General features: G+C 51.6%; 1 protein-coding gene across 1 annotated transcript in view; it reads left to right on the forward strand.

Moving 5' to 3' along the window:
- ITPR2 (inositol 1,4,5-trisphosphate receptor type 2) overlaps positions 1-25,326 on the forward strand; it is a 177,266-nt gene that overhangs the window by 133,981 nt on the left and 17,959 nt on the right. Inside the window, exons 39-52 of the mRNA XM_054168078.1 lie at positions 1,042-1,229; positions 2,516-2,699; positions 3,249-3,505; positions 4,052-4,252; positions 5,936-6,046; positions 7,581-7,676; positions 8,737-8,856; positions 13,447-13,554; positions 15,774-15,966; positions 18,640-18,765; positions 19,899-20,074; positions 21,257-21,421; positions 22,866-23,061; positions 24,937-25,029. Coding sequence (XP_054024053.1) covers positions 1,042-1,229; positions 2,516-2,699; positions 3,249-3,505; positions 4,052-4,252; positions 5,936-6,046; positions 7,581-7,676; positions 8,737-8,856; positions 13,447-13,554; positions 15,774-15,966; positions 18,640-18,765; positions 19,899-20,074; positions 21,257-21,421; positions 22,866-23,061; positions 24,937-25,029 — 2,214 coding nt within the window. The remainder of the gene's footprint in view (positions 1-1,041; positions 1,230-2,515; positions 2,700-3,248; positions 3,506-4,051; positions 4,253-5,935; positions 6,047-7,580; positions 7,677-8,736; positions 8,857-13,446; positions 13,555-15,773; positions 15,967-18,639; positions 18,766-19,898; positions 20,075-21,256; positions 21,422-22,865; positions 23,062-24,936; positions 25,030-25,326) is intronic.

Here is a 25,326-nt window from a genome sequence, read left to right on the forward strand (position 1 = left end):
TGGCTTCTGGACAGCACATTTTGCTCCTTAACAACCAGTGGAGTGAAAATGTGCTCTGGGTTGGAGTTCCATCCCTAAAAGGTGTGTGCAGCTTGGGGGTTGTGCAGCTGGGTGTATGTGCAGCTCGGGGAGGTGTGCGTGGCTTCCTCACACAGAAAGTCTGAGCCCTTGTCATCAGCTGAAGCAGCAGGGGCTGCTGAGGCAGTGGTTGCTGTGCCCTGCAAGAGAGCTTTTGCTCTGCTCGGAGCAGTAGCACACGGCTCTGGTTTTCCTCATGCAGTGACATCTGTGCACCAGTGAGTATGGCAGGCAAGATGCTCGTTTGTGCTAATTAAAGGTGCAGGGTTTAATGACTTCAAACTGTTTAACACAATTCCTTAACCCCTGCACCTCTGATGTGGATTACCTCAAGCCTTAAAGAGCATTGTGCTGTTCATGGGCTGAGAGCCTTACTGGCCAAAGCACCGAGGTGGAAGCCATGGCCATAGCCAAAGTGGATGTCCCAGCACACAGCCCTGTTGTAGATCAGCCCTGACTGGAGAAGCAGAGTGCAAAATAGTGTTGGAGCAGTGACCAAATGTTATGTGGGGTCAAAACAGAGGTTCAGTGTGCAATCACTGTCAGAATGGCTCAGGCTGGAAGGGACCTCAGAGCTCATCTCCTCCAACCCCCTGCCAGGGACAGGGACCCCTCTCAGCTAGACTCAGCTGCTCAAGGCCTCATCCAGCCTGGCCTTGAACACCCCCAGGCAGGAGGCAGCCACAGCCTCCCTGGGCAGCCTGTGCCTCACTACCCTCCTGCTGAAGAACTTTCTCAGCTCCAGTCTGAAAATCATGACAGAAGGAGGATTTGGCAGGTTGGTTTGTTTCCACTCTTGGAGCCCCACACTGCAGTGTCACAGAGCAGCAGTTTGTGTGGAGAGGAGATCTGCCTGGGACAGGACTCCCGGAGGAAGGTTGTACATTGCTCCTGTGTGCAGAAGGCACAGCTGTCACACACACCTGTGACACAAACAGCGCTGTGGCTTTGTCTGGTCTGCAGGTGGATTCTCAGGGCAAGACTCGGACAAGTCTGGGGTGACCATGTTTGACATTCAGTGCCTTCTGGACAAGGAAGGGGCATCAGAACTGGTCATCGATGTCATTGTCAGCACCAAGAACGACAGGATCTTCTCAGAAGGCATTTTGCTGGGCATTGCCCTGCTTGAAGGTGGAAACACCCAGACACAGGTATCCTTCTCTGCCTTGCTCACACTGACTTCCAGGTGCCAGAGCTGCCCTGTTTGCCCTGAGCTCTGTGAAGAGCTGCTGGCCTTGGCACGTGCATGGAGTGTGTGGAGGGGGCATGTGGGGGGCACAGGAGGGGTTATGCAGGCATAGGAGGAGGCATGTTGGGGGGCACAGAAGGGGGCATGTGGTGGGCACAGGAGGGGGCATGCAGCAGGTGCAGGAGGGGGCATTCAGCGGGCACGGGAGGGGGCATTCAGCGGGCACGGGAGGGGGCATTCAGCAGGCACGGGAGGGGGCATTCAGTGGGCACACAGCTGGAGTGCTCTGTCTTTGTGCCACAGCCCCTGGTGCAGACTGCTATGCAGAATCAAACCTGTCCCTCTCTGGGTGGCACAGAGCTTCTCTTCCTCTGGCCCTTGCCCCATCAGCAGCATCTCCAGCTGTGCCACGAAGCATGGCAGATGTGCAGCACTCGGTTGCTCTCTGGGGAGGCCTGTGAGGTTTGTCAGTACTCCCAAGAGAGCAGAACTGTTGGAGATGCAGGCCAGGATGCCACTGGCCTTCTTGGTCACCTGGGCACACTGCTGGCTCATGTTCAGCCTACTGTCAACCAGCACCCCGAGGTCCTTTTCTGCCTGTCTGCTCTCCAGCCAGGTTGTACCTGTTGTTCCTTGTCCTGCCACTGGGCACCACCACAAAGAGCCTGGCACCTTCATCCTGACACCCATCCCTCAGATATTTATAGACATTGATCAGATCCCCTCTCGGCCTTCTCTCCAGGCTCAACAGAGGAGGTGCTGTGAATCACTCCCTGCATTTCCCATATCTCACCACTGCCAGTGAAGGGAGCCTGAAACACCCTGTGTGACCTGAAATACTAGTTCCATTTGGGTGTGAAGCACAAGCAGTGTCTGGAGCCTAAGCTAGATCCTGCAGGTCAGATGTTCCAGGCTTCCTCTTGCTATGTGCCAACAATCACTTCTCACGTGCGTGTTGGTGGAAGGTTATAACTAACTTCAGAATGCCTGGAGAAATGGAGAGTGTCACAAAGAGATCCATCTTTACTGTTGTGACACAGATTGCAAATAGTGTTCACCATTTTATCCCAGTGTAAAACAGTTCCAGCAGTCTTTGATCCCAGCCTTGTGCCTGACAGAGCTGGCCAGGCAGGAGCCAACCCATTTTCTGTCTGAGGGCAGTAACTGTTCATCATCTGTTTCACCACAGCTGGTGTGCTTTGGTCCTTTCCTTAGAAGACTGGTAGCTAAGGAGTGCCTTTCTTGCAGTACTCCACATACCAGCAGCTGAGGGAGCAGAAGAAGTCAGAGAAGTTCTTTAAAGTCCTGTACGACCGCATGAGGGCTGCGCAGCAGGAGATCCGCTCCACGGTGACAGTGAGCACTCTTGACCTGGGCAGCAAGAAGAAGGATGAGGACAGTGACCTGACCACATCTGCTCCCAAAAGGAAAGGTAAGGAGCACCCATATCCGAGTGGGGAGGTCTTGTGCTCCAGCAGCACCCCCTGCACCAGCATGCTGCGCTGGGCAGTCAGCCTTCATGTCCTCATCCTCCGCCTGCTCTTCTCTGCACCGGAGGCCATCTCCTGAGCTGCCTACGAGGAGTCTGGGGAAGCTGTGGCAGCAGGAGATACACAACCATGTGTTTAGGGCAGCAGCAGCAGAGGCTGCTGCTAATGGGGCTGTTTCACAAGAGCAAGCCCAGGAACCGATTCCCCACCCTGTGGTCCCTCCATTGTTCTCATCATTTATTGTATATGGGAGAGAACTTGCAGAGCTTTTTGTCTTCGTGTTCTGTTTCACTCTGGTTTGTGGTTGGTTTGGAACATGCTATCCCTGCATGAGGCTTGCTTTGATACTCTTTGCAAGTTGCCTAGAGGTCTTTGAAGAGTTAGGCAGCAGCAAAGAGAGAAAGAGCTGCACTCATTGTTATTGTGTGGTTATTGTTTCATCGGCCAGGGGAAAGAGTTTCCACAATTAAGGAAAATTATCATCTTTTCAGTAAAGGATTCAACCCTGCATCTGAAAGAGGGTATGAAAGGACAGTTAACAGAAGCATCTTCTGCAACCTCCAAGGCTTACTCTGTGTACAGGAGAGAAATGGACACAGAAATCGATCTCGTGGGCTCAGGAGCAGAGGCTGCAAATGCAGAAGAGAAGTCTGCAGAAGAAGCAGTTATGAGCCCTGCCATTGCCATCATGCAGCCAATACTGAGATTTCTTCAGCTGCTGTGTGAGAACCACAACCGAGAGCTCCAGGTAAAGGGTTTCCTGAGCTGAGTTCCAGAGGAATGCCTGAGGAGCTGGACCTCCATAGGGGAATGAAAACACAGCCCTGCCTGGCTCCTGTTACAGAACAGAGCTGTCTGAAAGGAGCTGCTTCTCTTAGCCCAGGGCATGGCGTAGCCCTCTTCAAGAACAGCTTGTATGCTCTGGGATACCTCCTGGTTTATCCTCAGAGCTGCATGGAGACACAGCATGGCCAGATGGAATCAGGAGGTGTGGGCACAGATCCTGTGCATGCCTGGTGGGTCACTCATACAGGCCTGGAGACCGTGGGAGGTTTCTGGGCAAAGTTTTGGTACTTCTCTTTTCCCTGGGCATTATGGTTGAAGGTTTGAAGATGCTACAAGGTGTCCCTGCTATGAGTTGCTTTGGTAGGAACTGCTGTCCCCATAGCAGCTCTGGCAAGGTGAACTGTAACCTGTCCCCTTCCACCTATGCATGAGGGAGGGCTGTGTCTGACTTGACTCTAACAGTCGTCTTCTTTGGTGGTTTTTAATGTTCCTTTTCTCCATCCACCAGAATTTTTTAAGACATCAGAACAACAAAACAAATTACAACCTTGTTTGTGAGACCCTGCAGTTCTTGGACTGCATCTGTGGCAGCACCACAGGCGGGCTGGGCTTGCTGGGGCTTTACATCAACGAGAGGAACGTGGCTCTGGTGAACCAGACGCTGGAGAGCCTGACCGAGTACTGCCAGGGCCCGTGCCATGAAAACCAGGTATGGCTCAAGGGACTCCTGGCTGCTCCAGGGTGTGCCTGGGCATCTCTGCATGCTTGCAGGGAGCCCTTCAGGGTTCCTAATGGCAGAGATTTGCTTGGGACTGCTGCGACTGGGCTCAGCATATTTCACCTGAGCAATGCCTCCAGTCAGAACTCAAAGCAGACTCTTCCTGTAGTCTGCCTGCTTCTGCAGAAGCTTTCCAGGCCTCTTGGAGACAGTTTCGTGTCTTATGTCAGTGGGTCTGTGGCTTAAACCTCACATTGAAAGACTGGGCTTAGACTCACAGCTGTGGAAGAACTCTGTGATCACAATTTCGTATTCTTCATTCCCACAAATTCTGCTTTTGCTGGTGTTGGTTGCTAACATTTACTTCCCTTGATTCACAATGCTGAACTTACTACCCTCTTACACTGCCTAGCAGCATCTTTAGTTGTGGTGTCAGCAGTGATATGGATGGAGACCAAGGACATGCTTCTAATCTCCTGTGCCTTGCTTGATGCGGGCTCTCCAAGTCCTGTAGCTGGGACTTGGGAGATGTCTCTTCAGTGCCTGCAGAGGCAGCACGGGAAGATACCTGCTGCTGTGTCTGATCCAAAGGGAGCTGAAGTAAAGTTGTCACAGTGGATGAAACTGCACAGTTTTTGCTGTGGATTGGTAATGGGGAAATTGTGGTGTGTGACCTTACAGTGGCAGCCTGTTCTGGGCACTGGAAATAGCTGAAAAGCACAGCAGTGTGAATGCTGCTGCCTGCAGCTGCACCAGTGGAGTGTGAGTGCTGTTGCCATCTCTGGTAGTCAGCTGCCTTCACCTGGCACTTTGAAAGCAAACAGACAAAAATGCTGCAGTGGGCAGAAGGCTAAACAGTTACTTTTGATCCACTAATGAATGGGGAAAGCATCTGGGCAAGAAAAGCATAATTACAGGACTAGAAGTTAAAAAGGTAAATGAATGTGTGCTTCACGCTAGTGTGTTCTCCAGAAGCTACCCTGAGCAGCACTGGAGGAACTTACACTTTGTTCCTTAGGCCTGCCTGCTGGGGAGCCATTGGAGTTCTGTGCTGTACAGCAAGCTGCAGCTGTGGGTCAGAGACAGATGCACCATGCTGCTGTTTGCATTTTCCCCTCTGTCTTTCTGGAAAGAGTTGTCAGGCACTGCCCAGGGAGGTGGTGGAGTCCCCATCCCTGGAGGTGTTCCAGAAACCTGTGGCCATGGCACTTGGGGCCATGGTGGTGTTGGGTTGCTGGTTGGACGGGAGGATCTCAGAGAGCTTTTCCCACCCCAACAGTTCTGTGATTCTACATTCAAGCATCTTTACTGTTTCTGCATGAATGTTCATCTGCACCTGGCAGTGCTGCTGTGCACTGCTGGCTGTGGCTTGTGCCACTTGGTGCCAGGCCCTGCAGGCATGGTGTATCTTGTACCACCTCTTTTCCAGCTGTGTCCTCTGGCAGTGCTCTGTACGAGGCCAGTCTCCCTCAGTACCTCTTGTGGCACGTTGTGAGGCTGCTCTGCTCTAGCTGGGAGGTTTGCTGCTGTTACCAGGCCTTTCAAGCTCTGGGTCCTTGTTTTGGAGGTTTGCTTGCATGCATATTCCCTCCTGCCCTCCTTCTGTATGTCCCTTCTGCTTTTCTTTTCCCCTCCTGCCCTCCTCTCACTCCCCTCCCTTCTCTTCTCTTCCAGACTTGCATAGCCACCCATGAGTCTAATGGGATTGATATTATTATTGCACTCATCTTGAATGACATCAACCCTCTTGGCAAATACTGCATGGAGCTGGTGCTTCAGCTGAAGGTACAGTGGCTGTGAGTCTGTGTATTTACACTGCAGCAGTAGCAGAAGGCAAACCTGAGCAAGAGCTGTAGGCAGCCTGACATTTACTCAGTCTCACCCAGAGCAGAACATCCTCAGCAGCCTTTGCAAACAAACATTGCAAGGAATTCACCGCAGCTGCTGAATCCTTATCAGCCCCTCCACCAGAGCCTGGATGGGCTCCTGGATGAACTTCTCCAGTGTGTGCTACTGCATGCAGGGGGGAGCTCTGCAGCTGTGCTGCCTGCCAAGCAGGTAGAGCTTGTCCAGGAGCAGCCTTGGCTTACTGCCTTCTCTTGCCCTCTGAAGGGAGTATGGAGAACAGGAGAAGCAGCACCCTGAATGTGTGCTCCGGGTGCAAGGCAGCATTAGTGCAGGCAACTTGTCCTCTAGGATGAAAGTCCAAAGCTTTCTGAGCTAGCTGGGCTGTCCCAGGCAGACAAAAGAGCATTCTGTGTGAAGTAAGTGGACCACAGGTCCAGGGAAAATCTGGGATGAAATCTGACTGCTTAAAAGGAAATGTTGCTGAAGAAGGCAGAAAGTAGCTCCTTGATAGTGTGCATGGCCAAGCACCTTCTACAGAGAGCAAAGGAGCACCTGGAAGATGTTCAGCACAGGGTGCAGGTGGAGCCAGGTGCAACCCCAGCATTACCTGCTGCAAGGATGATAGCCATTGTGGCTCCGTTCACAGGAGGCTTCCTCCTTCACCTTGCTCTTGCTTAACTGGCAGCAGTTGTGGTGAATGACACCAGAAGTGCACCCTGTGGAAATGATTCTGATTTTACACAACCACAGAGTCATTTGGATTAAACACTGTGGCCTACTTCCAAGGGTTCACACAGCCCCCTCTGCAGCAGGGGATGCTGTGGCAGGTCAAGCAGGACAGCTACACTGTGCCAGAAGGGACTCAGACCTCCAAACCCACTCTTCCTCTCCTGCTCAGATTGAACTGGAAGCCAGACAGGTCTCCAGCGTTCAAGGCACTGCTGGGTTACTGCTGCTGAAGCTGCACTGTTTAATCTTGGGAGAAGTGTCAGTGAAAAGCATCCAGCTCACAAAATTCCCCCAGGATCATTTTGTATTGAAACAAAACTCCAGGGATGTATGAAACCAGTATTGGTTTTAACACTTTATTACTTAAGGAAGGACCACTCAGTCTTCATGAAAAGCAAAAGGGGAAGGAAACCTGCCTGCAAGTTGAGACCTCTTTGAGGCTGTTGAGTATTGCTCTAGCAGAAAGCTGTGGCAAGAGCTGCTAGGTGGGCAGTAAGGAAGGGAAATAGGATTCACTGGCTGGTGCTGCCTGCTTCCCAGTGCTTAGGATGCTCCTTCCAGCAGTGTGCAGGGTTGGTTAGCTGCACAGAGTGCTGAAAGCCCTCTTGAGCACATCAGGGAAAGTAGTTTAACACCTTACCTGCTGAAAACGTGGCTGTCAGCATCTCAGCTCAAACAAATGCAAAGGTTGCCCATCGTGGAGGAGGGAGCAGCTGGCACTAACTCGGGTTTGTGTCTGCAGAACAATGCCTCCAAGCTCCTGCTGGCCATTATGGAGAGCAGGCAGGACAGTGAGAACGCGGAAAGGATCCTCTTCAACATGAGGCCGAGGGAACTGGTGAGAGAACTTCTGAATATTCATAAATCTTTGGGCTGACAAAAAGTACAGCTCTGTGGTTCAAGCATTTTCAAATGCTGTGCATCTGAGCTGAGAGGCACTGGCAGCCTGGAGTGGCTCAGAGCATCAGGACAGCTCTAACGCACACAGGCACTGGCACAGGATCCAGCCTGCACACTTCCAGGCCTTACAGCTTGGCTGTTCTCAGCCTTTCCCAGCACTTCCCTCTCACTGTTCCTCTAACTTCTGCTAAGAAGGCTCTGATAGACTGCCTCCAAGTGCTCTCTGCCAGGGACTGGACAGGTCAGCCTGTGCAGCTGCAGCAGTGCCAGCAGGAGGTGTCCCCTGAGCTGTGTGCTCTGAAGCAGCTGTGATGCCTCTCTAGGTTCCCAGGAACTGTAAGTAGGTTGGAAATCTGGAGAAATGGTTTCCAGTCCAATTGGCTGTGTAGCAGCAGGGACTGAAGAGCCTCTCTTGTGGGAAGATCTTTGGGCATCAGCCCTGCCCATAGGCACAGCTCAGTGTCCTGCTGGTTTGGGGGCATCACTGTTCAGGGGGCTTATCAGCACATGGAGGGAAACAGAGAACCTCCCCACCTTGGTGCTGAGAAAGGCATTTGGATGTCCTGGGCTTTCTCCAGCACCCTGCCCTGATCTGTGTCTTCCTCTCCTCTTTGGCCGAGTTAGTTTTTGTTCTGTTAAAGGGATAGAGAAGGCTGAGTGAGGTTGCAGCCTGCTCTAGCCAGAAGGAGACTGGATGCTCAGTACCATCTGCCCTGTCTGCAGGTCTGTCCTCAGAAGCACTTCTGGGAATACCTGCCCACAAAAGCTGGACATTGCTGCTCCCTTCTCATGATTGCAGTTTTGCTGCTGAGAAGTGTGGCACTTTGGAGCTCCATAAACACTTCAAGGTTGTCTCTTTGTTAAGTGTTTCTCTGATTGCTCACACTTCTTGCAGAGCCATAGGGCACCCATCCAGGCCTGAGTGTGTTCAAACGGTACTTGTTCCTCAAGAGTGACACTGATGGATTTCATCTCTGCCTGGCTGGGCTCTCTTGCAGGTGGATGTGATGAAAAATGCCTACAACCAAGGCTTGGAATGTGACCAGGAGGAGGAGAACGGAGACGATGGCATCTCCCCAAAGGATGTTGGCCATAACATCTATATCCTGGCACACCAGGTAGGCTCTGTTTGGGGTGTGATTGGTTGCTTCGGGGTGTGATTGGTTGCTTTGCTGTGTGGCTGCTTCCACCAAAGTGTTGCAAGATTCAGCCCCACGCAGAACCTGTCTGATCAAAACTGGGAGCTTTCCCTTGTGGTTGCTGACTCACACTTGTGTGCATCATGGCTTTGTCTGGGGAGCTGCCGAGAGCAGGCCCAGCCAGTGGTCCCTGGGCAGGCACGGGCACTCTGCCGGGCTTGGGGGGCTCTGTTTGTGTCAAGTGAGAGCACAGGGCAGGGCAGCTGATGTCCCTTTGGCTCATTTGTGTCAGCCAGTTCATCAGTGGCCTTATTGGGGGTATCCTCAGTGGTGGTCCCAGGTGAGCTCCAGCTTGAGAGGATCCCTCTGGTTCAATTTGTATTGGTTACCCAGCAAGAGGAGCTCGACCTTTTCACTCTTTTCTGCTTTCAGATTCTGTTGTGCTGCTCTGCTCTTGAGCCTTTTCTGGTCACTTTGCCTCTCCACTGGTGAAAGACTGGAGGTTCTGGTTGAAGGATAGATGAATTCCTGAGAGCAGCTGGTCTCAGGAGTGTCCAGAGTAGTGTCAGTACTTGTAAATGAGAAGAGTAAAGATTTCTGGATCCTATCATAAATGCAGGCAGCTGCTGTTTCATGAGGGCCCAATCTTCAGAAGATGTTTTTACTAAATCAGAAGAAATAAACAGATGGGGATAGGGAGTGTCCTGCATTCATTATGCTAATTAAATGCTGTTAGGACTTGAATAGCCAGTGGGAAGGATGTCCTTGCACTGGTGTTGGGCAATGTTTCTTTGAAGCAGGGAACACAGAAACAGCTACCAAGCTCTGCCCTTCCAGCACACTTCACTAAGTCTGGTTCTTGGAGTGTTGTTGGGGTGACCCTTAGTTTTTCCTGCAGCCAGTGGAGCTCTTCAGTCCCTCTCCTGACACTGGTGACTACTTGCTCTGGTTACAGCTGTTTGGCCCCCCTGTGATAGCAGAATGAAGACCAGGGGTTCCTCTTTCTGCTGCTGCAGCCTTCAAGCACAGATAGTTTATTTTGGGGAGCTCAGACTTTCAGTTTTTGTGGTTGAGCTCCTCAGGCTGATGCTGGCTTCTGCATTTTGTCACCACTTCATCCTTCCTTGCCCTTCCTGTGGCTGACTTTTACCAGAAGTAAAAGGCATTAATGTAAATGATTGACTCACAGTGCATGGAAAGTTATAAATGTCACAGGCAAGCCTGAGATTCCTGGCACCACATCTCCTTCACAGCCTCCCAGCCCCTGCCCCAGAGGCAGCACAGAGCATGTGAGTGTCAGTGCACACTTGTGCATCACAGCTGTGTGAGCACCTGGGGCATGAGGGCAAACCCTGACTGCTGAATGTGCCAGGGCATGGCAGCTGTCTCACCTCTGCCAGGTGCTTCTCTGTCCTCTCTACTCATCCCTTTATTTCTTCATCTAGCTCCAGTGCCAGTGCTGTGCTCAGGCAGCTCCAGCAGCTCTGCTGCCCTTTCTTTGGAGCCTGGGTGACAATAAATGGATGTGCTGCTTGTATTGCTGCAGTTCAAGCAGGCTGAACTTGGGTTTGCAGTGTTAGTAAGGCTGTCCACAGAGCCTTCATCTTGTGTCTGTGTAGCAATTACAAAAGCTTTTGGCATCTTAGCCCCCAGAAGTTCCATATTTACTAACTACCTACATGCGGCAGCACTGCTGCAGAAGAATCAAGTTCTTAAGTGGTTTCCCCAAAGAGAACTCATGAAAGGCTTTTCAGGTGACCACTGCAGCTTGCTGCCTGTTAGTTCTGACAAAGAGTTGCAGCAGATTGTTCCTGGAGCCAGCAGCGTTTGTGTCAGCTTCCTGACCTTGTGCACTTACTCTGAAGACTGCATCCAGGGGCTTCTGCAATGCCCAGGGCTGTGTTTGCTGCTCTGGGCTGCAGGGCACCTCTGGCATTCCCAGGTGGAGGCAGAGTGTCTCAGTCAGGCACAAAGCCCAGGCTGATGCACTGGACCTGTCAGCAGGGGCTTCACTGGGGTGGCTCAGAGGAACATGAACCAACCTTGCACAGCTGCTGGCCCGTCTGTAGCCTGGGAAGGGTGCATCTTGGAGAGCTGTGGAGGCTTCTCCTCGATCCAGAAGGATGTGAGTGGGCACAGAGCAGGGAAGCAAACTCTAATACTGTAATCTTTCCCGTTTTCAGTGCTTTGGGAATTCCTCCATCTGGCTCCCAAAGCTATGCAGGAGTGTGGGGGTACTGACCCCTTCTTGGGGGGCATTTTCTGTGCTCAGCTGCTCTACCTTGCATGGATGCTGAGATTCCTTGCTGGAGAGGGAGCACAGGGCTTGGAATTCCACAATACCTTTGTAACAGCCAAACAAACAGAAGGGATGCTTTGGGGTTTTTATGAGGTGAAGTTACAATCTCCTTTAAATCCCAACAGAGTACCAAAACTACCTGTACTTAAATCATTTCCTGATGGCACCAAGACTTAAAGAGAAGACACTTCCTGTGCCCCTCAGGTTAGAACTTCACACTGCTTGGCAGCAGTGCAGGTGCACAGCATAAACAACATAAGTACAGAAAGGTTAGAGCTTGTCTGGTCCCAGAGCCACTGATTCCACTGAGTGAAGGTGCAGGTCAGTCACATTTGGAGCAACAGTGCTCATGCCTACGCTCAGCAGCTGCTGTGAGCAGTTGGCAGCTGGTGCTGGGGGTTGTCTGCCCCGGCACCTGGTGGCAAGTGGAGAAAGGTGCTGTAAAAATGACCAGGGCAGGCTTCTGAGAGCAGAGGGTGGCCACATCCATCCTGTAGCATAAACCTGCCTCTCAGGATGGGTAGCTGTGAGTTGTGCAGTAAGGGTGCTCCCTTTCTGCAGGAGGGGCAGAGTATTTTGAGCTGAAAGGTGCCATTGTTTGCAAGGCTTTGCTGAGGTTTGCAGGTTTGGGGGTGGTTATTTGTTTTGTTAGTTTCTCCTTAACAGAGAAGCTCTGGCTGGTAGCAGTGCCAAAACAAAGAGCTAATGGGGACCAGTCCTAAGCACTGTGACTGTCAGGGGACTCGTATCCTTGGCTGCCAGACCTGCAACTTCTGTCTCCTAGCACTTTGATGCTCCACATGTTGTTTAGCAGCTATCACCCTGGTGAGACAGGCTGTGGCATGGGAGTGACAGTGGCTAATTAAATGTCAGCAGAGGCAGAAGCTGTTGCAAGGCTTTTGCACTGAGAGTGCCAGGACTGAACCAGAAGCACATCAGCCTCCTTGCAGCTCATTAGGATGGTAGAGAACAGTGTGGAGACAGTGTGGAGGCTGCCACCGGCCCTTGGCACTAATGAGCACCTGAAGCATTAAACAAATGTCTCTGGCTGTTGTTAGGTCTCAAGTTCAAACCTTGGCAACTTGTCCTTCCATGTTTTCTTTTTCTCCCCTTCTCCTCAGAAGCATTCACCTCACAGCCCTGTAATGGGGACCTCTCTTGTCCCTCTGCTGTCCTGTTGGGCTGCTGAGAGCTAGGATTCAGGCTGGAGCTTGTTCCAGTAAGCTGGCCACAAAGGCTTCAGCTGGTTTTCATTTGTCTGGTCCTACTTCTCTAGAGCAGATCTCAGATCCAAGCTGAGGGGAGACCTCATTTCTCTCCACAGCTGCCTGAGAGGAGGCTGCAGAGAGGTGGGGGTTGGGCTCTTCTAGCAGCCCCATCCCTGGAGCTTTTTAAGGCCAGGCTAAATCCACGTGCACCCCCAGCTGGTGGGGTGGGATGAGGAGCAGAAAGGCCTTGGCTCTGTGTCAGCAGTAACTAAAACAGCCCAGGCTGAGCAAGGCTGTTTCCAGCATGAATCCAAAACAGCCCTACACCAGCTCCTGTGGGGGAAATCAAGTGGCCAAGAAGAGATGTGCTCTATGGGTGGCACACAGGGCCAAGGTGTGCCGTATGGGTGGCACACGTGGCCAAGGCGTGCTCTATGGGTGGCACAAAGAATGGAATTGGTAGAGGTTTGTAGAGACACAGGTTAGTGGGTACATGTGTGCCAGGAGTGTCTCCCATGCCAGTGAAGGATACATGTGCCCACCAGTGCAGCCTGGCTGCCTCTGAACTAGTCATGGACAGTGTCTTGGCAGCCCTAAATGCCAGCCTCCAGCATGCTGAGGAGCAGCTTAGCCCTTTCGACATGCAGAGGAAGTCTGCAGTGCAGCTCCATAGCCAAAGGTGTGCAAGGTTTGTGTCTACCTTTGAGTGAAGAGAAACCTTTGGTGGGACTGGGTGATCTCAGAAGTCCTTTCCAGCTGGAGCCATGCTGTGATTCAGTCTCAGCTCTTTAGCATTGGCAGAAGCCCTCCACAAGCAGGCTGCAGGCGAAGCTGCCTCTCATAAATCTCGGCTGAGGCCTCGCTGCTGACTTCTGAAGTCTAAATTATTTCCATTGTTCTCAAGTCATTACATTCTTCTTGTTATCTGTGGAAAGAGCCCCACTGGGCTGAGCATGTAAGCACAGGGGGCTGGGGGAGGAGGGTTTGTGTTGGTTAAGTGGAGATGATGAAGCTGAAACCATCGCAGCAGGACCTCCAGCAGTCACGGGTTTCTTTTTCTAGTTGGCTCGTCACAACAAAACACTGCAGCAGATGCTGAAGCCAGGGTCAGACCCAGAGGAAGGAGATGAAGCCTTGGGGTATTATGCCAACCACACAGCACAGATAGAGGTAAGGGATTGCTCACCAGATCAGTTTGCTTCTGTGCGTGGTGCATCAGCTCTTGGTAACAGCAGAGCTTCCTAAAGAGGTGCAGGAGGTTTGTGAGAACAACATTAACAGCAACCACACCACCACCACCATGCTGCTGGCTGTAGGACCAGAGGGGTGCACCTGTGTTAAGAGTGGCTCCAACTAATCATTTTGCAGTGCATTGCTTATGTGTTCCCAAGGATGCTTTGGTAGTGAAACAAGGGCTGTGGACAGTAGCTGTGTCGTGGAGTCCAGAACAGTCTTGTATGGTACATCACTCAAACCACCTTGAGGTACAAAGCCAGTGGTGATAACTGATCCAACCAAAAGTCTGGCTGGAGTGCAGAGAGGTTCTGAAGTGGTGCAGACATTCAGTATGGCTTTTGTTTAAAACCCAAGGCTTGACCTGGTTCTCAAGTCCTGTTCTCAAGTCTGAACTTCACCCCTGCCATGGACTGGATTTAGATCAAGATCCACAGAGGTATTTATGTTCTTAACTGTGGTATCAGTTCCTCTTAAAGCTTTCATGGGTTTCCAGGCATCAAGAACTGTATCACCTGCAGCCCTTAGTGGCTGTGTAAGGAGCAGAATTGCTTGGGTGCAGAGGCAGCTGCTGTGAGAGGCTGCAGCAGGAAAGGGGCATCTGGATCCTCTTGGAAATGCTGTGTGCAGTCCAAAAGTGCTGTGTGGTTGCACAGCCCTAACCTGAATCTGAGCCAATAATTCCAGTGTCAGTGGCCTGCCAGTCTCCACCAGCTTAGGACTTGTGTGCAGGGGACAGTCTTGACCCAAGCACCTCAGGTCCATCTTGTCCTAGCTGCCACCAAGCCTTTTCTGTTTCCTACTATCCTTTTTGCCTCGTACTGATCACCAGTACCAGAACAGATGGAAGCTCCAAGGCTGTGGCTGTCCAGGGAGCTGCTCAGTGTTCCTCTAAACCCATTTTGATACTTCAGATGCTCCTGAGGTATCTTTTAGCAACTGCCAGCTGAGTTTCTGGGTGGGCTGCAGATTCAGACCTTAAAGAAGCAATGTGGTCTGTGGCTTCTGAAATGCCCCAGTGTCTCATGGCTGCAAAGCCTGCTCCTTGAGCAGGTCAGAGGCTTTGTAGATGCCATTCTGCAGAGCAGCACTGCAGCTCAGCTCTTTGTTTGAGACACTGAGAGAGCTGAGGATGTGCTGTTGGCTTCCTTGACTCCCCCTGCCATGTTAGCTGCTCGTCACAGGGTCTGGCCTGAGACAAAGCTCCTGGGGCACTTCCAAACTGCCTGTTCAAGTGTCAGATAGTGCCCATGGGCAGGCAGGAGCATAATGATCCCCTGTCTCCCACACAGATGTGCTTGGCTGTGTTACTCCCGAAAATTAATTACGACAATTTTTAATTACATTCACATAATGAACAGGAATTAACAGAGGGGAGGGAGGGCTCTTGCCAGCAGGAGTGTGGCTGGCCCAGGGAAGCTGAGCTGTGTCAGATGGGTGTTTGCTCTGAGAGCAGGGCTGGACCTTTCAGATGCAGCCCCTCTGTGTCAGGGGATCTCATCTGCGTGACTGCAAAGTCAGAGTGGGGTTCTTTGCACTGGTGGCTGTGCAGAGACACAGCTCTGGGAGCCAAGGGAATGCTCTGCTCTGTGTTTCAGTAGTGCAGAGTCCCTGATCAGAGCCCATGCTGAGGGCAGCGTGGTGAGGTGGAGCCAGCTGCAGCTCACTCGCTGGTCACTGGGTAGGCTCTGAGACAAACTGTGCAAAACCTTGGGGGTTGCTGAATAAGGAGGTGAAGCCTGACCAGGCAGGAGTGCTGTCTGAGAACAAGGTGCTGGCTTTGCTTGCTCCCCTTCACAGCTTGTCTCATACAAATAGACTCAAGGTGAGAAAAGAATTTCATCATCAGATCAGAAAGCCCCTGAAGGTCTGCACTGCTTATGGGAAAGGTTTGTCTCACTGCCTTGCAAAATGAAAGCGTTCAGAAGAACTTTTCTGTTCTGGGGAGGAGTTTGGAGCTAGGTTTTCCTCGAAACACATTTGCCATCTTACTTTCAGGCGGGACTTTCAAGGTAGAGCAGCGCTTCTGCCTTGCGTTAGGATGGATGGGCTCAGCTCCGTTGGGTGCTCACATCACTTGTGCATCAAGTGGTGACAAAGGGGAGCTGGGAACAGGAAGCACGGGAGAGGTGCTGGAGGTGTGCTGTCGCCTGCAGATCGTGCGGCACGACAGGAGCATGGAGCAGATCGTGTTCCCCGTGCCCAACATCTGCGAGTTCCTGACGCGCGAGTCCCGGAGCCGCGTGCTCAGCACCACCGAGAGGGACGAGCAGGGCAGCAAGGTCAACGACTTCTTCCAGCAGGCAGAGCACCTGTACAACGAGATGAAGTGGCAGAAGAAAATCAGGAGTAAGTACTGCAGTTCTTTGTGCTGGCAGGCCAGGTGAGGCCTTCTGATGCTCTGCTTTCCATAGCACCCTGCTCTCTGCTCAACCCGAGGCTGCGCAGGCAAAGCTGTTCAGGGCTTGAGGTCGAAAGGCTGGGGGGCAGCTGGGATGCTTGCATGCCACCATGAAAGAGCCACAGTCTGGAGCAGTCACAGCAATAGCAGTAATGTGTTCAAGATGAGGTCTTGGACTCCAGAAGTCAAGCTGAGGGATGGAGGAGCTGGGCATAGTGCTGAACTCAATGGAGTTGCACTTAACTAAGCCAAGGCCCTTAATATTTAACACAAACATGTGCAGTGCATAGCTGAGGCTTGCAGATTCCTAAAAGGTCATTAAAAAGCTTGTAAATGTCAGCCACTTAAAAACATCTCTCACCAGAACTTCAGCTGCTTCAAATCTGCCTGGCTGCCATGGAGTCCTGCCAGTTGACATCAGCCTTGCTCAACTGGGCTGCAGTAGGTGCCAGCCCATACGGGTGCATGTCCCAGGGCACTGGGTGAGGCACGTGCACCGTGGTCAGCTGCTTGCAGGTCTGGCAGGCATGATCAAGAGACCCAAGCAGGGACCCTGAGAGGAGGTGCAGTGAAGCTAAGCCATGCACCCCCAGTTTCTCATTGAGTCCACTGGCAGCCAACTCAGCCACTGCTCCTTGCCCGCAGTGGGACTGCTGGAGATGTCCCAGGGACAGGAGGCTCCTGCCAGCTGACCTTCTGTCAGCTCTGCCCTTTGCTTTTGGAGCAGAGAATCAAGGCTGCAGACTAAGCATCTACAGTTATCCTTGAGGGATCAGGAAGGGTCTGGAGAACAGGGGTGGTGAGGAGCAGCTGGGGGTGTGTAGTGTGGAGAAGAGCAGCCTGAGGGGAGACCTCATTGCTCTCTCCAGCTTCTTGGAGCTATGTAGGGCTTGGTCTCTTCTCCCTGGTAACAAGCGATAGAAGGAGGGGAAATGGCCTGAAGTTGCACTGGGCAGGGTTTAGGTTGGACATTAGAAGAAACTTCCCTGAAAAGGTTCTCAAAGCCTGGCCCAGGCTACCCAGGGAGGTGGCTGAATGCCCATCCCTGAAGGTGTTTTAGAGAGGGAGAAATGTGGTGCTGAGGTTCAGCCCCAGCCTTGGCAGAGTCAGAGAATGGTTGGGCTGGATGCTCTGAGAGGACTTTTCCAACACAAATGAAATGGTGCTCTGTGTGTACAGAAATACAGAGGAGTGATCAGTTCATTCACTGCCCAAGGGCAGGTGCTGGGGTGGCTCACATCAGCTGCTCAGAGCTGCTTCATTGATTAGGAAGGAAGAGTAGGATCCATGGTCAGAGCAGCAGGGGGTTTGGATAGTCAAAGCAAAAGGATTTAGTGCAGCATCCTTCATGTGTTGGAAACGTGAATGTTGGTTATGTCAGTTCCCAAGCTATAATTTCCAGAGGCAGGAGTAAGCCTTCAGTGTGAACCTCTCAGCCCAGGGCCACTTCCCTTGGTAACACTCTAAGAACTTGTCTGTGCTGACAAAATGACCAGACCAGAAGCTGAGAAACAAATTATCCCAGAACAAGTCCCTGCCTGCACAGCCTGTTTGGGGCTAAAATGTATAGCAGAGGAAAATGACTTTGGTAACAAAATCAGATCTGTAGGGTTTGCTTATGAAAGACAAATAAAAGAGCCCAACTCTCCTGAGAGAGACCAGAGCTGCCTAATGCTATAAGCAGAGAAAATTGGTTTATTTTTATTCAGATCAGAAATTCCCCAATCCCTTTCATCAGTGGAATGGCTCACAAGGCTTCCTGGTGGCTTTTTCTGGTTTGGAAAGATAATAAAGGTGGAGGCTGGGTTCATTCTTTAGCCAAGCATCTGTTAGCATGATGCAGGCTGTGGTGCTGCAGTTGACAGAAGGCTTTTGCAGTGGCTCCAAAGGTTTCCAGCTCAGCAGCATGAGGTTATCACAGTGAAATCTGAATGTTTGCCTAATCACAATTAAACTCTGTTTAGGCTAAAGCCTGAGACAGGCAGCTACATCTGGGGGAGGCTGCTGGATGCAGGCAGGTCTGGAATATGCTCTGCTTGCTTGCAGGAGGTCTGTGGCGCACTGGAACCTCCCTAGCACCACGTTTGGGTCTGCCTGCAGATTCTTTGCACACTGCACACAGAGGTTTCACTGGAGTGGGATCCTTGGGCTAAAAGCTCTGCTTGAAGCTGTGTGATGGCAAGCCTAGGTGTGATACTTATCTATCTCAATTAAAGACTTAGACTCATAGAATCAGCCAGGTTGGAAGAGACCTCCAAGATCATCCAGTCCAACCCATCCCCCAGCCCTATCCAACTACCAAGACCATGGCACAGAGTGCCTCATCCAGGCTTCTCTTGAAGATCTCCAGGGACGGCGACTCCACCACCTCCCTGGGCAGCACATTCCCATGGCCAATCTCTCTTTCTGGGAAGAACTGCTTCCTAACATCCAGCCTGAACCTCCCCCTGCACAGCTTGAGACTGTGTCCCCTCATTCTGGTGCTGGTTGCCTGGGAGAACAGACTGACCCCCACCTGGCATTGCTTCATTAATCTGTGGTTTTTACTTCCTTGAGGCCATCACTGATTGATTTCCTCCCTACCTTCATTTCACTGACTGCTGCTCTTCTCCCCTTTCTAGATAACCCAGCCCTGTTTTGGTTCTCCAGACACATCTCTCTCTGGGGGAGCATTTCCTTCAACCTTGCTGTCTTCATCAATTTAGCAGTTGCTCTGTTCTACCCCTTTGGAGATGATGGAGATGAAGGCAAGTGGAGTTTGGTTTTATTTTCCCTTTTGTATTGTAGATGCTTTAGGTTCTGAGCCAGCATTTACACAGCACTGCACTTCAGCTGTGCTCCTGTCTGCACAAGTCAGGTAGCATCTCCTAAGTAGGTGCCAGATGTTGTCTGACATGTGGGGGCCGGTCTTCTGGGTGTCCCATGGCTCCTGCTACGTGGAGTAAAATGGGCAGAAGATAGCTGCTAAGATGAAGGTTACCTAGTTGAGCTCAGCTGGTTTTTTATACTGCCACACTGCAGTGCACTCCTGCACACACTCAGTTACAGCTTCTGAGCTGAAGAAGGATTCCTGGCACCAGATGGGTAGAGATGCCTTAAAACTGACCAAGTGGAATGACTTGCATTCCTAAAAACATATGGAATAGGATGATCTGGAAATGAGCTGGTTGGTTTTTGGTGTGTTGTTTGCTGGGATACAGGGAGATGACTGCTGCAGAGGAGAAGTGCATCACAGAACAGTGTGACAGAACTTGGGGCTGTGCTTCAGCATGGGGCACAGGAAACACAGCCAGTCACAATACCATTAAATGAAGGCAGCAGACTAGCAGGAGGCCTCTCTTGGAATCCAAAAGACACTTAACTGATATGAAGGAGACTAAATAGTTCAGTGCACTGGGAGTGGGAGTGGAGCCATTCACCTCTGGGTCTTTGATTCATGTCCAGGCAGTAATGTGACTGCAAGTTCCCTGGCTCTGGTGGCATGTGAACCTGGCTGAGGGAGGCAGTCCAGCTTCTGGTAGCTACATGTGCTGTTCACAAACACCAGGCTGGCACCAGCAAACATTCTGCTGGCTAAGCAGAGAGGCAGAAGATTAGAATGCACTGGCCCAGGGAGCAGGTTACCCTTCCAGCCCGTGGGGTGGTCTGTGTGGGGCAGGGCTGCAGGGCTGCAGACCTCTGCCATTGTTACCTGTACCCAGCACCACTCTGATGCTGGCAGCCCTGGCTGCACGGGGGGCAGGCTCTGGCCAGCAGCCATGGTGCAGGACTCGCTTTCTGTTGGCTGCACTGTCAAAGGGAAGAGATCCTTGGCTCTATTCTTGGTGCAAGTAAAGCTCCAGAGCTGCCTGTCTCACGCCTGCCCCTCTCCTCCCCACAGGCACTCTCTCCCCACTGATTTCAGCCCTGCTGTGGGTAGCAGTGGCCTTCTGCACAGCAATGCTCTTCTTCATCTCCAACCCCGTGGGCATTCGGCCCTTCCTGGTGTCTGTTATTCTCAGGTCCATTTATACCATGGGGCTGGGTCCTACCTTGATACTCCTTGGTGCTGCTAACGTGAGTACTTCAAAAGCATCCAGAATTTCCCTTTCAGAGAAGCAGATTGTAAGGGACTTCTGTTTGAAAAAAACAGAACCCAAACAAAACCTTTGGAGTGAGAACTTCCTTTTCTGGTTCACTGGTTAAGCCAAAAAAAATAAATCCTTTCCAGTCATCCTGAAACAGCAGCATCAGCAGGCTGGGGAGCTGAGAAAAGAGCTGCTTTGGTTTTGTGCTGCACAGGGGCCATCAGGCTGACAGTTTCTGGTGGTGAAAGAAGAATTTTCTCTGCTGATACACTCAGCAATCTTGACATAAATTAGTGATTTGTTTCTGTGAGCTTAAACACATTTGTGAGCAGCAAACTGTTTGCCAAATGAAAAGCTCTCAGCCCTTTGCCATCTCTCCTAACCCAGCCCTGAGCACCTTTGCCTGCTGCCTGAGCTTGGTGGGACAGTTGTGCTCACAAGGCACCAGCCCGGGTGGCTGCCTGAGCACGCAGCACTGATTGCCCTCAGCACGGGGTACTGGGCTGTTTGCCACCAGCTTTGGGGGAGCTTACCCTCTGACACTTCCAGAGGCAGGTGAGCAGAGCTGTGCACACACAATGTGTGAAAGGAGAAGGCTTGCAGCGTCCTCCCTGCTCCTGCTGGGCTGCCAAACAGCTGGGGTTAGCTCCTTCCCCGATGGTTTCTGGACTGCTCTGCACCTGCAGGCAGAGCTCAGCAGCAATGGACAGTGTGCTGAAGCTGACTAAATGCTGCACTTCAGAAATGTCCTCAGTAGTGGCCTTTTAGGAATTTTATGTTGAAAACCATGACCTGGAGGAAACAGGCTTTGTGCACAGCCCACAGGCTTCCTGCTGTGTTAGTGCTGTGCCCTCTGGAGCAGCTGCTCCTACACAGGCTTGAGTCTAAACTCACAAGCGTTAGGAGTTCACTCCCAGTGTGTTTTCTGATGCCTTGTGACATTAATCCTGCCCCCCTCCCTGACTGCAGAAGTAAATCACCATGCAGTGAGGCAGGGTGCAGCACTCAGGGCTGATGTCCTTCCACCCACCCTCACTCCCTGGATTTCTCTCATCTCCCTGCCACTCCCCCAAAGCTGAGTTCTTTAGTCAGAGCAGCCCAGCTGCAGCAGTGCAAACAACAGAGTAGGATTTTGCTGAGGGAGTAAACCTGGCCTGTTTTCACCCCACAGCTCTGCAACAAGATAGTGTTTCTGGTGAGCTTTGTGGGGAACCGTGGAACCTTTACCCGTGGCTACAGAGCAGTCATCATGGACATGGCTTTCCTCTACCACGTGGCCTATGTTCTGGTCTGCATGCTGGGCCTCTGTGTGCATGAGTTCTTCTACAGCTTCCTGGTGAGTGTGTGCTCCTGGGGTGGGGAAAGCCTGCACAAACAGAAAATGCCCTTGCCCAGGCAGCTGCCTTCCACTTCTCCCTGCCAAGCAAGCCAAGCTGAGGGTTTTTAGCAGGCTGTCGTGGTGCTGCCCCTCAGGAGCTGCTCTTTTCCTTACAACCTTTTTCTATTAGGACTTATTTTGTCTCTTGTAGAAGTGAAAGTTTGCCCTTTTCTTTTCAGGCAATCATCACACTGCCCACTCCTTCCTCCCACCCTTTCCCAGTGCCCATTGTTCCTCTGTCTTGTCCCCTGGTGTGCATGTCATGCCTGTGCCAAAGGGTCCCATCCCTCACTTCATCCTGCAGCCCTAATCAAGTCATAAAAAGAATGCCCTGGGGAATGGGGATGGTTCTGGTGCAGCAGGTTGATCAAATGATCCCAGTCCACTTTCCTTGGCTGCCACTACCCAGAGGGAATGCCTTTTGGGAATGTGACACAGGTGCAATGGAAATGAATCGTGCAGAGTGTGCTCAGCTCAGCTGAGTGCTCCCTCCATGCTGAGCAGCAGCAAGAGGAGCTTCACTGGCCTTGTTTTCTAGGCCTTTTGCTCCCTGCTGGCACTTGGGGCCGTGCTTTGGTGGCCATGGTGGTGCTGGGTTGATGGTTGGACTCGATAGCCTCACAGGGCTTCTCCAGCTGAAGGCATTCTGTGACTCCAGGTGTGGAACTTGCAGGGACCGGCTGACCTATGGTCATTTGCATGGCTCCACTTTCCTCTGGTGTTTTTCTGAGCTTCCTGAGTGGTGTTGACCTCCCAGCATCCCACACTGAAGCACACTAAAACATTCAGAGGCTTAGTCCTTCCTTTGGCAGAACTCCTCTTAAAGGCAGCCTTTCCAGATCTTGACCTTGCAGTGAGCTTCAAAGTTTGGGCAGATTTCAAAGGAGCCAAAATTCTGTGGCTGTAGCTGCAGGACCCTTTTCCAGGGGCAGTAACTCTGCAGTTTAAGAAATGCACAGGAAGGAAGTGTGCAGACCTGCAAGCACTTGCATGTCTGAGTGCACTGCTGTGGCTGTCTAGAGCTCTGTGATATGAAGGCAGTGGCTTCAGTTTTAATCCAGCCTACTCTTGAACATGGGGAGCCCATGGATCCTGGTGGTCTCTGTCACTGGTGAGGGCCAGGCTCTGTCACTGGTGTGGGCCAGGCTCTGTCACTGGTGTGGGCCAGGCTCTGTCACTGGTGTGGGCCAGGCTCACCTATAGTTTGTGACTTTGGATTTTGCTATAACCTGCCTTAGAATTCCAAGTTCTGCCCTAGGCTTTGTTCTCCTCCAGTTCCCACTGAAGTCAGCCTGCATCCTGTGTTTGTGGGGCTGAGCTCAGGCCATGGCTCAGTGTTTCAGGGGTTGACATTGCTTCCATGTATTGCCTTGTCTGTGTTCATATGTGCTGCTCTCCTCAGCTGTTTGACCTGGTGTACAGAGAGGAGACCCTGCTCAACGTGATCAAGAGCGTGACCCGCAACGGCCGCTCCATTATCCTCACTGCCGTGCTGGCCCTCATCCTGGTTTATCTCTTCTCCATCGTTGGCTTCCTCTTCTTGAAAGATGACTTCATCATGGAGGTCGACAGGCTGAAAGTCAGGAGCCCTGCTGCAGGTATTGCTTGTTCGGGTAGAACTTCCTGCACACAGCTTTGCAGTCTGCCCAACCTGGGGTTCGTCCAGGGATGCTCTGTGAGAGCAGAACCAACTCTGGGCAGCTCAGAACTCCAGTCTGGGTTAAACTCCCTGTGGATAGAGGGGGTTTAGGCCAGCCTTAGCTGGTGCACTGATGAAAGCTAACACATTTATTATGTTTGCTTTTCAAACTCTTGCTAAACTATAGAAAACTGAATTCTGTATTTCCCAAGTATCTGGAAGACAACTGCCAGTGGATTCTCCTTGCTGCCATCCCACCCTGAAAGCAGCTCAGAGTGTTCTCAGGGTAGTGTATGAGATGTGATCTTAGCCTCTTCTCAGTGGACAGAATTTGTAATTCATTACAAAATCCACACTTTTACTGATAGGAGGCTCCTGGATCTCTTGAGGTCAGTGTGCATTCACAAGCATCTCCATGAGTGTTCAGGCCTGGCTCCAGTAACATCACTTGGAGGCTTCTAACCAGTTTGTCCAAGGTCAGGATTTCAGCTTCTGGAATGAGAGATTTTTGCCCATGGGAACAGGGAGTTACAAACCTCCCAGGCCTGGTCTGCTGAGATCTTTGTAAGTGCTGCCAACCACCCTGCTGGGAGCATGGGCAGAGGGGTACCTGCCTTGCACAGACATCCATGAGAAGAGCTGGCTGAGGTTCCTGAGGGCTGAGTTTCCCTAAACGCTGAGCAAAGGACAGAGTGAGAAGGATCCACCGTGGGCTGTGTGCAGCCCTTCCTGCCTTGGTCACTTCAGGGTCTCAGGCACATGAGCAAGGCAAAGGTCCCTGGGGATTTGGGGGGACAGTGCACTCAGGTAGCTGTTTTGAGTCCATAGCATTCCTTGGCCATCTGAAAAGAGCTACCTCGGCCTATATTTGTCTTGCCATTCATTTCTGGGGCACAACTTGTGATGTGAAAGGTAGCTGGGACAGCTTTAGGCCGCACCCAGCAGTGGCCTTGTCCAGTGCAGTGAGTCCTGGTGCTTGTGGCTCTCCTGTGGGTTCTTGGCAGGTGTTTGTGGGGTGGGTGTGTTCTGGCTGGCTTTAGCCATTGCCATTCCTGATCAAAAACCCATCCAGAAGCTGTGCTGACTCTGCACTGAGGGACCATGCTGCACCCCCAGACAAGTGCTTTGCATTTCTGTCTGTATGACGCCCCAGAGAGAGGCAGCCAGAGCAGGTCTGTTCCGTGCTGCACAGATTGTCTTAGGCTATTACTGCTGTTGTAGAATTTTGCCTTCATTGTTTTTCCTCCTTAAACCTTTTTGTACCTCTGGTTTGAAGTGCAGGAATTGTTGAAGATGCACAGGCTAGAACTGGTTTGACAAACTCAAGCTGTACACATTTCCCCACCTTGGGAATGCTAAATTAGTGTTTTACACAAACCCACAGATATTTACAAATGAGCACCAAACCCTGTTGTAATCCTTGAAAACTCTTAAATATTCTACATTCAGGGGAGCTCAGCATCAGCCTGGTGTCCTTGTCAGCTTTGGTGAATAATTTATCTAATGGCTTTAAAACTGACATTATTTTCATATCTGACAGTTGCTTCTTGCTTCGAATGTATTTTGTTCTAACCAGAAGCAGCAGCATTTGATGTAGCTTCATTAATTTCAGGAGATGAAATGGGAATGGCTGTGAACTACAGGAAGTGTAGAGCTGTGGGCTTGTCCCTGCGATTGCTCTGAGCTGCTGAGGCAGCCTGCACAGGGAAGGAGAAGCTGATGGTGTCATTTACTCTTCTTTGGCTCCTCAACCTCCAGCTTTGGGAAAGAATGATTTAGGACTTGGTGTCACTGCAGGATCTGCCTTTTTTTAAGGCCCCACTTTTTCCCACAGGTACTGGTGAAGTCCCCACCACAACCCTGACATCAATGATGGGAGCCTGTGCAAAGGAGAACTGTTCCACAAGCATCCCAGCTGTGAACCCAGGTTAGGACAGAAGTTCCCCCAGCCTGGTGATCATTAGAGCTGTGCTGCCAGCCAGGCCTGGCCAGGCTGCAGAGCCAGATGGGGAGGAACCTGGTGAAGTTCAGCAAGAGCAAGGGCAGGGTCCTGCCCCCTGGGGAGGAGCAGTCCCTGCAGCAGTACAGCTGAGGGGTCAGCTGCTGGGAAGCAGCTCTGTGGAGTAGGACCTGGCAGTGCTGGTGTTCAACAGACTGCCAGCCAGCAATGTGCCCTCTCTCCAGCAGTTCCCTGTCCCTCTTGAACTGGGGAGCTCAGAATTGG

This window comes from Dryobates pubescens, chromosome 15, assembly GCF_014839835.1.
Source record: "Dryobates pubescens isolate bDryPub1 chromosome 15, bDryPub1.pri, whole genome shotgun sequence".
NCBI lineage: Eukaryota > Metazoa > Chordata > Aves > Piciformes > Picidae > Dryobates > Dryobates pubescens.